The 15,455-nt window shown below is 36.5% G+C and overlaps 1 protein-coding gene across 4 annotated transcripts in view; it reads left to right on the forward strand.

The window, feature by feature from the left end:
* Positions 1–15,455, forward strand: part of TRAPPC9 (trafficking protein particle complex 9) — a 459,395-nt gene that overhangs the window by 52,056 nt on the left and 391,884 nt on the right. For all 4 annotated transcript variants that reach the window (XM_039382029.1, XM_039382027.1, XM_039382031.1 and 1 more), the window contains exons 12-15: positions 1,121–1,206; positions 9,090–9,216; positions 10,749–10,881; positions 14,035–14,198. In XM_039382029.1, the coding sequence (XP_039237963.1) occupies positions 1,121–1,206; positions 9,090–9,216; positions 10,749–10,881; positions 14,035–14,198 (510 nt within the window). The remainder of the gene's footprint in view (positions 1–1,120; positions 1,207–9,089; positions 9,217–10,748; positions 10,882–14,034; positions 14,199–15,455) is intronic.

The raw sequence follows: 15,455 nt of genomic DNA on the forward strand, positions 1-15,455 counted from the left end.
GCAGTTCCTCAGCACGCATGGAGAATGTTTTCACAATCAGTTTTAAGTCAGAACATCAGGTGCCTGTGGTGATATCTGGAAGGTAGACAAGTACTTGTGGGCTGAAAAGATTATGAAGTGCTGATATAAAATAATCTTTCTGTGTTGAACAGTTCCTCAGACCTTGCATCTCTGCTGCTGACCTCACTTCCAGAAATTCCTCACAGAATCATAGAATCACAAAATGGTCTGGGTTGGAAGGGGCATTAAAGATCATCTTGTTCCAACCCACCTGCCATGGACAGGAACATCTTCCACTACTCCAGGTTACCCAGAGCCCCATCTAGCCTTGTCTCCTTAAATTATAAAATTCCCAAAATTTTAAACTTGACAGGGTGAAGTATCTTTTAAGTTGTCTCTTGTAGTGACTTAAACTGAAAGTACACTTTTTTACCTGACATATTTTACTTCCTTGTCTTTCCTAAGAATTTTCATGAGTTACTTCACAGTTTGTGTAACTGCTCAAACCTCTACTTCGTGACCCTCAAAAAGAAAAAATCTGTGCTTTGTAGATCCTATTGTCATCTTCCACTCCCACAGCATCTCCCAAACTACTTACTGTTTCCCAAAGAAAATTAGTAGGAGGAAGCTGAGGTGGCATCTTGTTGGTGAGCAGTTATTTCCTTCTTAATTTAAAAGAATCCTTTATTTACTCCATATCATCAGCTGTGTGTGTATGAAGACTTGTAATTTCCTACCTCCTGTCATGTCTGGTTGATTCTGATCTGAGTCTTAAATATCCACGGTGGTGTGTACTCTGTACCTAACTCCAAGGATGTAAACCCTGAAGTGTTTAACATGAAGGATGTGTTTTGAATTGATGCCTTAGTTTAATTTTGCCAAGCAACGTTGGGTCTTTGGAGCACAACTGCTGTTTAATGGATGTTTCCAGTCCTTTAACCCATTGCTTTGCCTGGGATTTACAGTTTGTGTCCCACAATGCTCTTGAGCAGGACTTTGGCTGTAAAGATTATAGAGAGTTATTAAGTATTATAGCAATCTGACAGCTCAGCTGCTGCTACTTTTTTATAACACTATGATTAGGTAATTCCTGCATTAATTCTGTGATGGTTTCTTGCAGACTTCCAGTGGGTCCAGGGAGATGTTTGTGAAGTTCAGTTGATGGTTTACAACCCAATGCCTTTTGAGCTCCGAGTAGAAAACATGGTTTGTATCTTTCTAAATCTTCTCATTCTGTTATTTTTTCTGAAAAAAAATCTCATTTGGACTTTCAGATATGATTTTCTATAAAACAAATAGTTTAAAAAAATCATTTAACCCAGCACAACCTCAGTTTAAAGGTGTGGTGTTGTCAATTTGCTCATATTTGTTGGTGATGAGGTACTGAAATGAAAATCTCTGCCACTCACAGTGTTTAAATGCTTTACTGGCACTGACCCATAAATCAATTCTGTACATTCCTGCATTGACTAGAACTCATCCTGCATAATTTACATATACTGGTTTTCAAGTAATAATTATATCCTGAAACCTAATAATTATTGTACACTTGCTCCTGTAATTTAAAAATCCGCATTCATCCTTGCTTTTCAAATTCCCATTTTGACCACAATTTAAAAATCTGATGAACTAAAATAGTTCTGAGAAGTTTTGTGTTTTGTTGGAAGCTTCTGCTGTTCCCAGTGATGTGTGTGATTTGAAAACACTGTAATGTTAAATGATCAGGAGGGAGTGAAAAAAAGGCTAAAACATCAGAGAAGTTTGTGAGATTAGAAGGCTCAAACCCAAACCCTCTTCTACTTCAATGGGCTGCTTGCAGTGAGTGTATCCTGAAACAAAGGAAAGTGTGTGGGTTTTTTGCTTTCCCTTCTTTATTCCAGATAACGGGATTTTTAAAAAAAATCTTTATCTATTTAAAGTTTAAAAATTTTCTAACTAGCAGAGCAACTTAATCCCCACTCAGTTCTAACCCAGCATAGTCCTTTATGTTAAATATTTTTACCCTCAATATTGCTTTAAAAATAAAGCCCATCTCTTAGAGCCCATTGTTCTGTCAGGCTAAGTGAATCAGCCTACATTTATTTGCCCAAGATTTTTGCTGCTTCTTTTTTTTTTTTTTTTTTTTATTGATATGTTTACTGCAGTGTCTAGTCAAGCAATTTGACCTGAATTACTGATAATACTCCACATATAATAAAGTGTTTTTCCATGGGAAGTGAAGATGCCCAAAGATCGTGCTTATAGCACAATAAAATTCATTCTTGGAAGCTAACACACTGCTTTCTTCAACAGCATTTTCTCTAACCCTCACAGAAGGATTCAAAATTTTTAGGAATTAATAGAAAAAGTACTTGAGAGGCTGCACATCAGAAAGGACTTCCTCTGAGAATTAATTGATTTAAGAACATTTTGATTTACAGTCTGATTTGTACTGTGTGAGTAATGATGTAGTTATATATTTAAAAAACTTGGAAAATTTCTTAATGAGGGAGTTTCTTACGAGTGCTTACACACATTCAAGGACTCAAAATACAGTTATTTGCGTAGATCTGCACGACATCCATTCCCTGAGCAAATTAATTGTAGTAGCATGAATACTTCACTGTTGACATGATAAAGTCCTGTTTTTGAATTAACACTGAATTCCAGTTCCATGGGTAAAAGGGGAAGCAGGCATGCAAAGGAGATGCAAATAACTGAAGTGATTAACGTAATTCTTTAGTCAGCGCTCCATAAATACAGTGCCCTGAGAGATTCTGCTCTGCCCCAATGTCAGCTCTTTGGGAGAAATGAATTGATTTTGGTTGGTTTGTCTGTGGTATCAAGACTGTGGCCAGCAAGTTGAGGGAAGTCATTATTCCCCTTGATTTGGAATTTGAGAGACAATGTCTATAGAAGCCCGGCCAGTTTTGAGCTCCCCACACAACAGAAGTGTCCTGGGGTCAGCCCAGCTCTGTCAGCAGGGATTGACAAGCTGGGGCATGGGACAGATGAGGACGGGCTCAAAGAGCTGCATCTGCTCAGGCTGGGGAAGAGACGAATACTGGGGTAATTCCTGCTGCTTTCCTCCATCCCAAAATGGGAAGGTGCAGTGAAAACAGAGCCAGGCTCTTCCCAGGAGTGCCCAATGTAAGAGTGAGAGTCAGTGAACATGCTGCAGCCATGGAAAACCTTCCCAATAAAAAAAAAAATAAAATCCCTTTTTCCTATCATGAGGTTGATCATACTTTGGGACTGGTTGCCCACAGAGGATGTGGGATCTCCATCTTTAGAAATCTTTGAAACTTGAGTGTAAAGGACAGTAAAAAACCTAAACTACAACCAAAGTTGCCCCTGTTCTGAACACTGGGCTCAGCAAGAGGGCTTGCAGCCTAAATTGCTCTGATTTTCCAGTCTCATCTGTGAGCTATATGGAATGTGGGAATAGTTATTATGAGAATAAACTCCTTGTTTTTATTTAAATAATTCAGAGTATCGTTTAATATTTTAAAATGGTTTGTTTTATTATTAACACGTACCCATGCCTGCAGTCCCCATATTCCTTTTCCTGTCTGATTTCTCATCACGTATCACATTCTTTCAGATTATTTACTCTCACAGACTCAGTTTCATAGCAAGTATATCCTCTTCTGTCATTTAGTGGCAGTTTCAGCTTGTTTGTCCCACAGCTTTTTTCCTTCTGCCTGCCTCAGCACCTCACCTTTCCAATATAACTTACTCCTTCAAGCTTGTTTGCAATCACTGGCTGTTCTTTGAGTTCTCTGTTGCTTGATTTCCTTTTCCTTTACCTTTTTCAGGGTCCACCATTCACCAACATGTCACTGTCCTGAAATCTATAGTAGTCTTACTCCTTTTTTCTGATTTTCCCCTTTTCCTCACCTTACAGTTTAGATTTGTTGTTCTGACAGATTACTCATTTCATGTTAAATGAATTCTGGAACTGTCAGATCCGAGCTCTTACCATGGTACTTCTCCTACTGTGTCTTTCTATTTGTTATGGATGGAAGTTGTGATGGTAAACAACTTAGTATTGAGCACAGGCTGTTAACCTGTTAAAGGCTCCTTGAGCTTTTTCATTATTTGAAGAATTAATGCTGAGTACTTGTAGGTTAATTGAGGTGTGCTTAAGTAAAAGGCATTGAATTTCTAGACTTGCCATGAGACTTTGGACACAAGACTTTGATCAGTGTTGCTCAGATGGTAAGCCCTGAAAAATTGATTTTTTTTTTTTTTGTTATTTCATTTTATTGTTCTCAAAGCTCTTGGCCCATTATTGTTGTTCTTGCTGTTTGTGTCCTGTCACGTGTATTCCTGATTTGGGGCTCTATTTAGACACTTCATGCCTGTCCCATTTCTTTATTCCTTTTCTCTTTTTCTCTTTCTGTGTTGTCCATACAGTTAGAAGGCTGATCCACTGGAAGGTGCAGTAGTGTAAAATGGCAGATGAAAATGTTCAGTCACAGAATGTGGAAGTGATTAGGTCCAACAACTGTGTACTTTAGTCAATAAAGTGAAGTAGAGGAGATTGTGAGGGTGATCAGACCAAAGGCTTTAATAAAACTCAGCAGGTACCTTAAATCAGCGCAATGAGAGAGAGACAAAAATGAACCTGAGTAGCTGTGACTGTGATGCATTAGACAGAATATTTTTGCTCTCCTGGTGCTGGAGCCCAGGTTCCCGGGAGATGGGATGTTCAGCTGTAAATAAGTGTATACATCACTTGGCTTTTTCTCCCAGGAGTATTGATTTCTGTACAGACTTGTTCAGGTATGTGAGTGATCTCCATCCCTTTTGCAGCTACTGCAGTTTTCCATCCAGGAAAAAATGATGTTCATTTTTTTAAGCCTTCAAAACAATCCCAAAAAGTTCTGGGAAATCGCCAGGGGATTTATTTTGTATCTTGAGATAAATGTTTAAAGCAGTAAATCATGGTACACTCTGGGGAGATATATTAAATTAAATGCATATGAAGAAGCACTGCAAAGTGTGTTAAGTTCTCTAAGATTTTAACTACTTTTTCCTCTTTGTTTCTCAGTTTTCATATTAAAAGAAAAAAGAAACCAAAAAGCCAAAGCTGAGAAATTTTGAGGCAATGTTATGTGTTGAGGGAAAACATTTTCTCTGCACTTATTGTAGGAAATGCAGCCATGGTTTTAAGAAAGCTACAAGATCTACAGGCAGTGTAAACCATATTTAATAAATAAATATCAAGAAATAAAAAATACTACCCCAAACCATGGGAATATTGTAATTTATAGTGTTAAGTCATTTTTCAAGAAAAAAAGTATTTGTTCTGTAGTTCTCCTTCTGCTTGGGGCCTGTATTTATTTGTACACAATCAAGTGTGGTATTTTGATTAAAGATGCTTTAAGAATGGCTGTTACATTTTTTTTTAAACTTCAAAACTGTACTATTAGCCAAGAGCTATATGCTGATGTTTAAAAATACCATCTAAAATTTTGATAAATCTATATGTATCTTCAGTCCCATAACTTGGCCTATGATTGTTTAAATTGTTTCCATGAACTGCTCTTTCCTGAATTCACATCTTTTACTGTTTCTGCCATCTGGGGAGAATATTTACTTCTTGCTAAACTACATTTAATAGAGACTATATTGGGCAAGAATGTACACAAAAAGGTGAAGGGGAAGAAGAATAAAACTGGTTGTGTTTGGTGTTTTTCTAGGTCTGCCTAAAATAACCTTATTAGAAATAGTAGGGAAAATTCACTTTTAAATAAATATTGACAATTTTTGCATAAAGTGTTTGACAATATGGTATAAAAGTATGTTCAGCATGAAAACTAACTTTGAAGGCAGTGTTGCTTTAAAAAAAGAATGATTGCATTTTGGGATTGGTAAGTAAAGCCTAAAAAAAGCAGTTCCATGCTCACGTTATTTTAACAACATCTCCAAATGCTGCCATTTACGTGCAAGTTGTTTTGTTCCTCTAAAGCTAAATTGAGATTTGAAGTGATTGAAAGGCATGCTGTGATAAAAGCACGCATGTATTCACTCTAAGACAATTTCAATTGTTTTATAAGAATACAAAGAAATGTAAACATTTTCTGTGTGTGATTCATATATTCCCTGGAGGAAACATAATATATGGTGATCTTTTCCTGTAGGGTCAGAGAGAGCACTGATTACTAAATGATTACTAAATATTACTTGAAATAAGGTATAAGACTCTCAGGAAAAGAAATGTACCACATTTCCTTTTTTTTGGGGGGTGTGGCTGATGTGTTTAGGTAAAGAATCTGAGAGTACTTGAGCTTTGATTAGATTTTCAGTGCTAAACTGCAAAATCTCAGGCACCAGAGGGCAATGTTGGGCAAATATTGCAGAGTTGTACAGTCGAGCAAACAGTGATCTTGAAAACGTCTTTCAGACATTCCAGATAAGTCACTGTCTTTTAAAACTTAGTGGTCTGGGTTAAGTTTTAAGTGTAAGTATCTTGATTTCAATTTATGTCTGTAAGTCTGAAACCTAGTTGATGTTTATATTGATTTTTTTTTTTCCATTTTGGTGAATTTGAATGCTTTCATAATATCTTTAATTTTAAAAACTGGAAGTTTTACTGACCAGTAAAACGAAAAATGAGGGAAACAAATGCTGCCTTCTCCTTTTTGTATTAATGCACTTGAAGCTCTTTAGTTTCTAGTGCAGGCATAGTATGTACTTAGTGGAGGTGTTTTGGCATTTGCATTGTGTTTGTTCTCTAGAAAATCTTTGTTTTCCTGGTTTGCTTTGGATAATACTTAGGGGGCCCTGTCAGTTCTGTTTATTTACATTTGCTGTAGCTGATAGTAAACAAGACATTGGAGGTTTTTTTTTATCATTGATTTTGTGGGACTTTAAGTCCTTGGATGAAAGTTTTTAGTTGAGGTGAATCCTGAATAATTAAAATTTATTTGAATACTTGGCTAAGTGATAATTCAGGGTTTTTTTTGGACTAAAATAACCTTACAAAGCCTTTACCTGTTCCAAAAGTGAGTTTCGGAGAGTGTGTGTGGGGTCACCTTTTGTTTATGTTCTAAGATTTGCTTCAGCCAAAGCAAAAGCAGAACAATTGGCATGAAGGCTGAGGCTACCTCAGTATTAAAGTGTGAATGTTCACCCTGTTTCTGTGGGGTGAATCCCACTGGAAGGATTAATGTGGAAATCAAACAGTGTCAGTGCTCTCATACACAGGGTGGTGAATATATAGGAAGATAAAATTAGGTTTTACCTATGTTTTTGTGGATTGTTTCTGACAGCTCAAGTCTCCACATGAAACTGGAAGAAAATGAAAATTCAGTAGAAATGGGGGTTTGACAGAGTATTTCCTTATAACTCAAGTAAAATGATGAAATTGCATTTTGTGCAGCAGATAGAGTTCTCTAACTCAGCTTTCCACAAAGCAAGAGTAGCTTTGGTTGAATTCAGTGTTGCCTCAAGAATGTCAAGTCCACAAAGAAGTAACTGCTAGAATGAAAGATTTTATAGCTTTTGGATATATTATAATCTTGATGACTTCAGATCTTGAGTAGAAGAGAAATTAAGAACCTGTCAAACCTGCTTGGTTTGCTTTCTCAAGCTTCTGGTGTGTTTAGGACCTTGCTGTTAAAAATCTTAGGTGAAAAGCATTTCCTTCAGTTGTTACAGAGAGAGTAGTTTGTCAGTTTTGCAGAAGGCACTGCCTTCCAAGGAGGGAAGAAATTCTGAGAATGGCTTTCAATTTTATTCAGTTTTTGAGTGCTGGTGGCTTGATTTTGGTTCCTATCTAGGAATTGCTTGAAGGAGAGTTACTGGGGGTTAGTCCCAGTGAGAGTCAGGCCATTGAAAACTTCATGTCCATGACAGGTCCAGTGTCAGTAGTGCCATTTGCATTTCTTTAAGTACTTGTTATACAAGTGTCAGTTATCCTAATTTGTAATAGAGAACAAGAAACAGAGAGGGTTGGCCTCCCTTTACAGCTGACAGGAGCAGCAGAGGTTCACCCTTCAAAACTCAGTTGAGTTATAAACCAGGCAGTCAGAGGTGTTTTCAGAGGGAAGCAATGCTGCTTTTCTGGCACTGTGCAGGTAATGTTGCTGCTGCTTGAACTTCTTTTTCAGTCTTCAGCTCTGAGTTTTTCTGTGGCTCAAACCATGAGCTTTTTCATCTGTCTTTACAAAAATAAAAGGTTCCTCTTTCACAGAGTTCTGAGTTCTCATGAAGCCGAGACTTAATCCAGTTGTGCTTGCTGCATTAATTGGTGGAGATATTTGTGTGGCATCTTTATTTAAACATAAAAATAAATATATATGTGTATTCAAAAACAAACGGTAACTTGGATTTACATGCTTTCCAGCATTAAATTTCTTACTTGTAACAGCACATTCTGTGCTCAAGCATCTTAAATTCATTAACTGAGCTTAGAGAAAAGCCCCAGCCTACTAAGGACAGTAATGCTGTGTTTAAAAGTTTCTTAAATACATTTTTTTTCTGCTTAATTTCTTGGTTTGTACCATGTTTTAAATTTAGGATGCTGAAATATTTCTGTGACACTAAGGGAGTAACTGCAGGCATCTAGGCTTGAGCGGGGATCAATTTAGCAAAATGAATGTCTTATTCCAACTCACTGAAATGTTTAGGCTGGACAGTAAAGCTAGACTTGCTCTGTTATCTGTAAATTTTCCCGATAGAAAATATTTTCTGGCTGGGTAATTAAAGCTAAGCAAGAGCTGCTGTTGATGTTTGATTTCCACTGTCCAAAATATATCAAATGCATAAGTAAGGTCACAGGTATGATTAAATGTAGGCACAAAACAGCACCGTGCAGGTGATATCACTGACTCTTTTTGCTATTCTTGGGTATTAATTTTTATTAGTGTTTCATACATCATTGCCACCTCAGATCCTGAAACTCGTTTCCCTGTTGAATACAAATCTGGCTGCACGCTGCAGTCACTGCAACCTCAAACCCAAAATAACTGCTGTGAGCAAATCGGAATAAATCATAAAATTTTGGGTGATGCAAAGCAAGGGATTAAAATATAAGTATATAGCATAAAAAGGTAAGTGTGTGTCATAATTGATTTATCTGTGCAATGTGGCTTTTTCAGGGTCTCTTGACAACTGGAGTGGAATTCGAATCTCTTCCTGCAGCTCTTTCCCTGCCAGCAGAATCTGGTCTCTATCCTGTGACTCTTGTTGGTGTTCCCCAAACCACTGGGCAGATCACTGTCAATGGTAAGGAATGTCTCCAGTCACTCTTTCCTGAGCAAAACAACTCATGTTTTACCCCCCTGTGGATTGCATGAGTTTCTATGCCATGTATGCATTCCCCACTCTGAATTCTCCTCAGTAAGTAAAAGAAAAAAAGCAAGAAAAAAGGACAGCTCTTTTCTGTGCTAGACTTCATTAAAAACAGCCTGATAAATCACTTGGTTGCAGCAGCAGTAACAAACACATTCTTACAGTATCTCATCTATGAAAGGGGAAGGATAATGAACTCCAACTCCCCTTTATTAATGCTTTCATTTGGAAAGCTTCTGAGGAGGATTACTTGAACTTTTTCCTGAGAATGCAGAAGATAATCTTGTGGTTCTCTTTTTCTTAATTAATCGTGTTCATGCAAGATTACAGAAATTTTTGCAGATTGCTTTTGTAGAAACAATTTAGCCTGTGTGTGTAGTCTATTGCAGTCGAGATATCGTTTCATTAATGAGCCTAAATAAAACTCTGTTTGGAGTAAGTAAGAAAATTTAAGAGCTTTTTCAGAAGATAAGCAACTGAGTCTCCTAGAAAAGGAGCTATGTGTGGAGATGATGGATTCATCACATAGTAGGACTGAATCATCTTACCAACAAAAAATTTTAGGTATGTGTTCCTGGAATCCGAAGTTACAGGACAAGAACCATTTTAATAAAGCTAAACGCTACAAGAAGATGGCTTTGAACTTGAAGAAACTCTTTTCTCGCTGAGTTTTTCTTAAGTGCTTTTCTGTCTGCTCATAAAACGATTTTTCATTTGATTTTTTTTTCAGAAACTATTTCAGTAAATACAGAACAGCATCAAAGCATTCAGAACATTCGTGCTGTAGTTTTCTGCTTTTAGTCCCACATACTAAAAATGTGCTGCAAGTAGAGGAGTTGATTTTGGTACTTGCCAGCTGTTTGTGTGTCAGTGTATCAAATTTTCCTTCAGATATAGCTCATAAATATTGCCTGGTAAGGAATTGGGTGCACAGGTACTTTTCTACTAAATTGAACTTTTAGAGGGTAAGTTTTGGTCTTTCGTGGCAGATGTCTCTGTGTGTGTGCATGTATATTTTTTTCCCTAATAATTTCCTTTAGGATTCTTTTATCCTTCTGGATACAGTTGAGATTCTTTCCTATAAATATTTTTTGGAGGAAATAGGAAATTGTTAACATATGTTGAAGGGTAACACATTTTATGTGCACCGGTGAATTGATGATGAGGTATAAAATAGTGGTCTCTGTACTGTGACTTGTGATGTTGATCTTGTGAAAAATTCCACAGAATTTACCATATTGCACTGAATGCACAAAAATCACAGGCTCTTAACAATTTCTTTTATTTGACATGTCACAGGTGCAGAGCTGTACATGTGTGTTGTTTGTATGTCGTTGTGTGGTTATAAATGAACCTTGTACGTATTTTGTGTGCTGTGAAGAGTCTCCCAGTAATCTGAGTACTTTTAGACCTTTCAAGAAAAAAATAAAATTCACAACATGCTGGTGTTTTCTTCTAAACATCAGGTTACCATACTTCAGTTTTTGGAGTCTTCAGTGATTGCCTTCTGGACAATCTGCCGGGAGTGAAGACCAATGGCTGCACTGTTGAAGTCATTCCAGCTTTGCCAAGGCTGCAGATCAGCACCTCCCTTCCAAGGTGAGAAATTAGGTTGAATGGTGATTTTATGTGGTTTTATTTAAATGTTACTCACATGCTGAATAAAACCTCGATCATATGCAATCAGTGATTTAGTAACCTAAGGCATAAACTATACCTGTGCTGTTTAGTCTAGAATATAAACCTTTTTTTTTCACTTCCTGAAACCATAGAATTTCATAGAAAATACTTTGAGATTTAATTAACTGAGGGAGTGTAATGGTTAGTCATTATTAAAGTCATGCTTTTAAAAGAACTAATCCCTTAAAGGCTGCAAATTCATAAAATCTCGAAGAGGTAATCCATGTTAGATCTTTTTTTTTCAAATGGAACAAACCCAGCTCTTTGAACTTGAACTCTGTGTAATGCTCTGACCTTGTCATCATTCTGACAACCCTCTTCTGGACTTGCTTCAATAAATCAATATTTCTGTGGTTCGGGAGGGGCCCAAACTCAATACCATAATACAGAAGAAATAGGTTTTAGAGGTACAGGGAGAATCAACTAAAATACCTTCCTTATACATTCACCCAAAAGGACACAGTAGTACCACATGTGGGTTGTTGGTGTGGGTTTTGTGAGCTTTTTGGTTTTTTGGGAAGAATGTGGCTGACTAATTCCTGGATTTTGGAGACACCTGGTGAGGCACTGATTCAGTTCCATTTCTGAAGCTCTTCAAGGTGCAAGAGCATTCACCTACTAAGCTACATGTTGATCATGATATCTCAGAGTCCTGCCATCCATCTGCTGTTTGACAGAGTTGTAAAAGTACAGTGTTTCAGGGTATTTTTTGTTATATTTTTTCTTTTTTTAAACAATATTCCTTTTAGCTGTGGAGCAGAAAACAGCCTTTTGTAACTTACTGCCTTAATAGCTCAAGTGCCACAGGGGTTGTTCTGTTGTTTGGAAAATCTCAGCTCTGTTTATGATCCTTAGGATGATCATCAGTATTGTATGATACAAAGTTATATATGTGTGTATATATGTGTAAATGTCTTTAAATTCATTTTACTGTGTTCTTCACCATGACTTTCCAATTTTTCCATGCTGAATTCTTCTTTCCTGGTGTGGGATGGGCCATGTTGATGGCACTGTATTACAAAACTATGAAAGTAATACCCTAATGAAGACAGCAAAATAATAAAATGCTTCAGCTGGGTTACATATTGGTAAATTCCCTCTAAAAATTCTGCTAGAGATGGAATTTGTGTGGTTTGGCTGTAATCAAAATTAATATTGGCTATTGAAATACAGAGGGACTTCAAATATTCTTAAATGTGTATAATATCTGCTCTTTCTCAGTATATGTTCAGCTGATAATGTGGAACATTATCTGCTGGAGCTGAGCTGACTTTTCTTAATTTTTTGAAAAATGTATTTATTTTTGAAGTATTTGAGATAATCTTGCTGCTGTATTTATTGCCTTGCTTCATTGTAGGAGAAACTGCTGGTATGTAGGAAAAGGTTTGTTTGAAATGACAAGGGTTTATAACTGTCTATAATTTCTTCAGCAACTGACCTAATAGTAATTTTAGTGGAATAGTCATATCAATAGTAATTCCAGGCCTTCCTAGGCAGACCATAATGTCTTGTTAGAACTGTAAAATATTTTTCTTGTTGATCTGTGTCATGGGAGATCAATTAAATAAGCACAGTTTAGCAGGAGCTGCAATGAAGTTTGTTATGGGTTGGGAATAATTTTATTTGTATATTTTTTCATTGTTATATGTATCTATAATTATTTATAGATTATATACAGATTATTTATAAATTAATAAATGTATTTGTGCCATATATTAAATATATATGTGTCATATATATTATTAATATATTGAATTATTATAATACTGAGTAAAACAGTCTTGCTGGAAAAAATCTATAAAGTACGAAAATTGAGGGAAGGAAATGGCAAATTTATAAATAAAATAATGAAAGACTTCTAATATGGATAAACTAGGACAAATATCAGTTATTTTCACAAGAACAGAAAGTTTGGAAGCTGCAGGCCAGTGTACCACGTGTTAGAGGTTTTTCTCTTGCTGAGCACTTCCTAATATACTGAAATAACTGTGCAATACTGTTATGCTCAAAACCTTGTTTATGGGCAAAGAGGAGTCCATAAGACTTTACTCTTTGTAATAAGTAATAAGAATTTACTGTTTGTAAATCCCGTGTGTTACCAATCCCATCCAGGAATCATTATTAGTGCAGATGCAATTATTACAGAAGAAAGAAAAAGAGAGAAAAATATTCTATCCAGAAGAAGAATCACTGATAAATACATGTCCACTTATACAGCAATTGAAAGCACCATTTGTTTTGCTTTTTTGGATGCAATTCCCTGATACTTTTGTCTAAGCATGAGGGGAGAACTTCCTTCTTTCCTGTCCCTCCACACGCCCGGATTCCAGAGTGCTGCAATGATAACGGTCCGTGACAGTACATTTGAAATGATCAAAAGATCCCTGTTTTGAGTCCTTGTCATGGATGTGCTCTGAAAGACTGAAATCTGCTCCTGTTTGTGGAGGCTGCTCATCTTGTGGGAAGGGAGGAGAGGGTGGAAGGGAAGGATAGCAGGAATACCTGCCAAAGGAAGTTACTGAACCTGGGTTTACCAACGGATTTATTGGTCATTTATCTCAGTAGCTTTTGTCCTTCTGACCACTTTGCATTGACACAAAAAATCCAGTCAGGGACCTCTACCCATCTGTCTTGTTTTGCGACCTCCATCCCTCCTTCCTGCTCTAAAGAGTTCATTTCTAGTCACTATTTCACCTTTCACATGGGGACTTTCTCCCATGAGGTCCATGCCCTGCACTGTCCACTAAAACTGCTCATTGTAATGACCTGCTCTTCTTTTTTTTTTTTCCTCTTTTCCCTTTCTTACAGTTTCTGCAGCAATTTTAACCAGCTTTCACAGTTAGGAATACATATTTTATACTGTTTGAAATCTGACTTGTCTTATGCATAAATCATTAACTTTTGTTTTAAAAAATGACCCTGACTTAAATGAGAATGGAAAATTATATCTAATCTTCAGAGTTTCAGAGCTGTAGTTTCTGAGTCTTCAAAGAATAGTTAACAGAGTAACTTGAATGGCCTTTTAACATTTTCCTCACAGTATTTTGTTTGTCTGTGTGTCACATTTTGTAGGTCTGCTCATACTCTTCAGCCTTCTTCAGGGGATGAAATCTCCACTAATGTGTCTGTCCAGCTTTACAATGGAGAGACCCAGCAGCTCATCATTAAATTAGAAAATATTGGAACAGAACCACTGGAGAAATTGGAGGTCACAGCAAAAACAGTCAACACCAAGGGTATGTATGCTGATATATATTTAGAAGTAATAGTGATCACTTCTCTAATAAAAGGGGAACTAGTTGTTTTATACTTCCAGCTCACTTTAGACTAAATATCATAGTCCTTGTTACAGAACTGATATAATTCGGTTTGATTTTACCATAGAAATGAAAGAGAATGTAAGAAAATGTAGAAAGAAAATGAAAGAAATTGTAGAACCATCTGTATGCCAAAAGGTCACCTGCTTTTTGGAAATCTGTATTTCTTTTTAGTGTTACTTGGGGAGAAATTCCTCAGGCAATAGCTAGTGAAGAGGAAGAATATTGTGTCTAAATTATTTTCTCCTTATGTCTAAATATGCTGATTAGTTCATTAAATAAATTACCATTAGCAGTAATGTTGTCCTACTTGAGGGAGTGGAAGTAAATAAGCATATTTCGGTCTTACTCAGTGAGCAATAAGAAAAAAATGGGATAGAAGACTTCAAAAGGCAAGGCAATAAATAAAACAAGCTATTGTGAGTTAAAAGAATAATTGAAGCTGTGGAAGAAATACAGCACATTCCCTGTGTACACTTAATTCTCTTTAAATACTCTTTCCTTGTTAGTATTAAAAAGTAGTCTGATAGGTGAATCCTGCTTTTGTTTTGTGATGTATTTTATTTTTTTTGGTTTGTCCTCTGAGACACTGTTATGAGAATGATATTAACAGAAGAACTACAGGTGACAAGCAACATAATCTTTACTGACAGTAGAAATACCTTATTTTATTGCAGGTTTTATTCTGTCAGTGCCAGAGCATTAAAATGCAGTGTGATATCTTGTGATTTTTGTTCATTTCAGTATTCAAGCTCATGACTTTTTTTATAACAGAGTATCCTCTTCTCTGCAACCTGAGAGAACAGGAGTTGCCAATCATCTCAAAATAGATTTTCGGTCTGAGACTTGTTACCAGGAATAATTTTACAAGTTGAAACGTATGATGACTTACTGTTCTTATTTGAGTAATTCCAACATGCTCCTCCTGTGCCGGGTGCTGGATGTATGGGATGGAAGAATCAAAGAGAGCACTCAAATGGGGAATGTCATGTAATGAAATGTATTAAATGTTGGAATATATGGGCACATGAGTCACATGTTATTCAGACTCTTTGTACGGAATGTTACACAGTTAATTGGTTCAGAATGTTGAAAAAGAGACTCATGTCAACTTTAAAATCATCTCTCCATTACAACTTTTGTTAAAAACAGTGGGGAAAAAGGAGAAGAGTTGAT

The sequence above is a fragment of the Pipra filicauda genome, unplaced genomic scaffold (assembly GCF_003945595.2).
Source record: "Pipra filicauda isolate LSUMZ 115617 unplaced genomic scaffold, ASM394559v2 scaffold251_size2273266_pilon, whole genome shotgun sequence".
NCBI lineage: Eukaryota > Metazoa > Chordata > Aves > Passeriformes > Pipridae > Pipra > Pipra filicauda.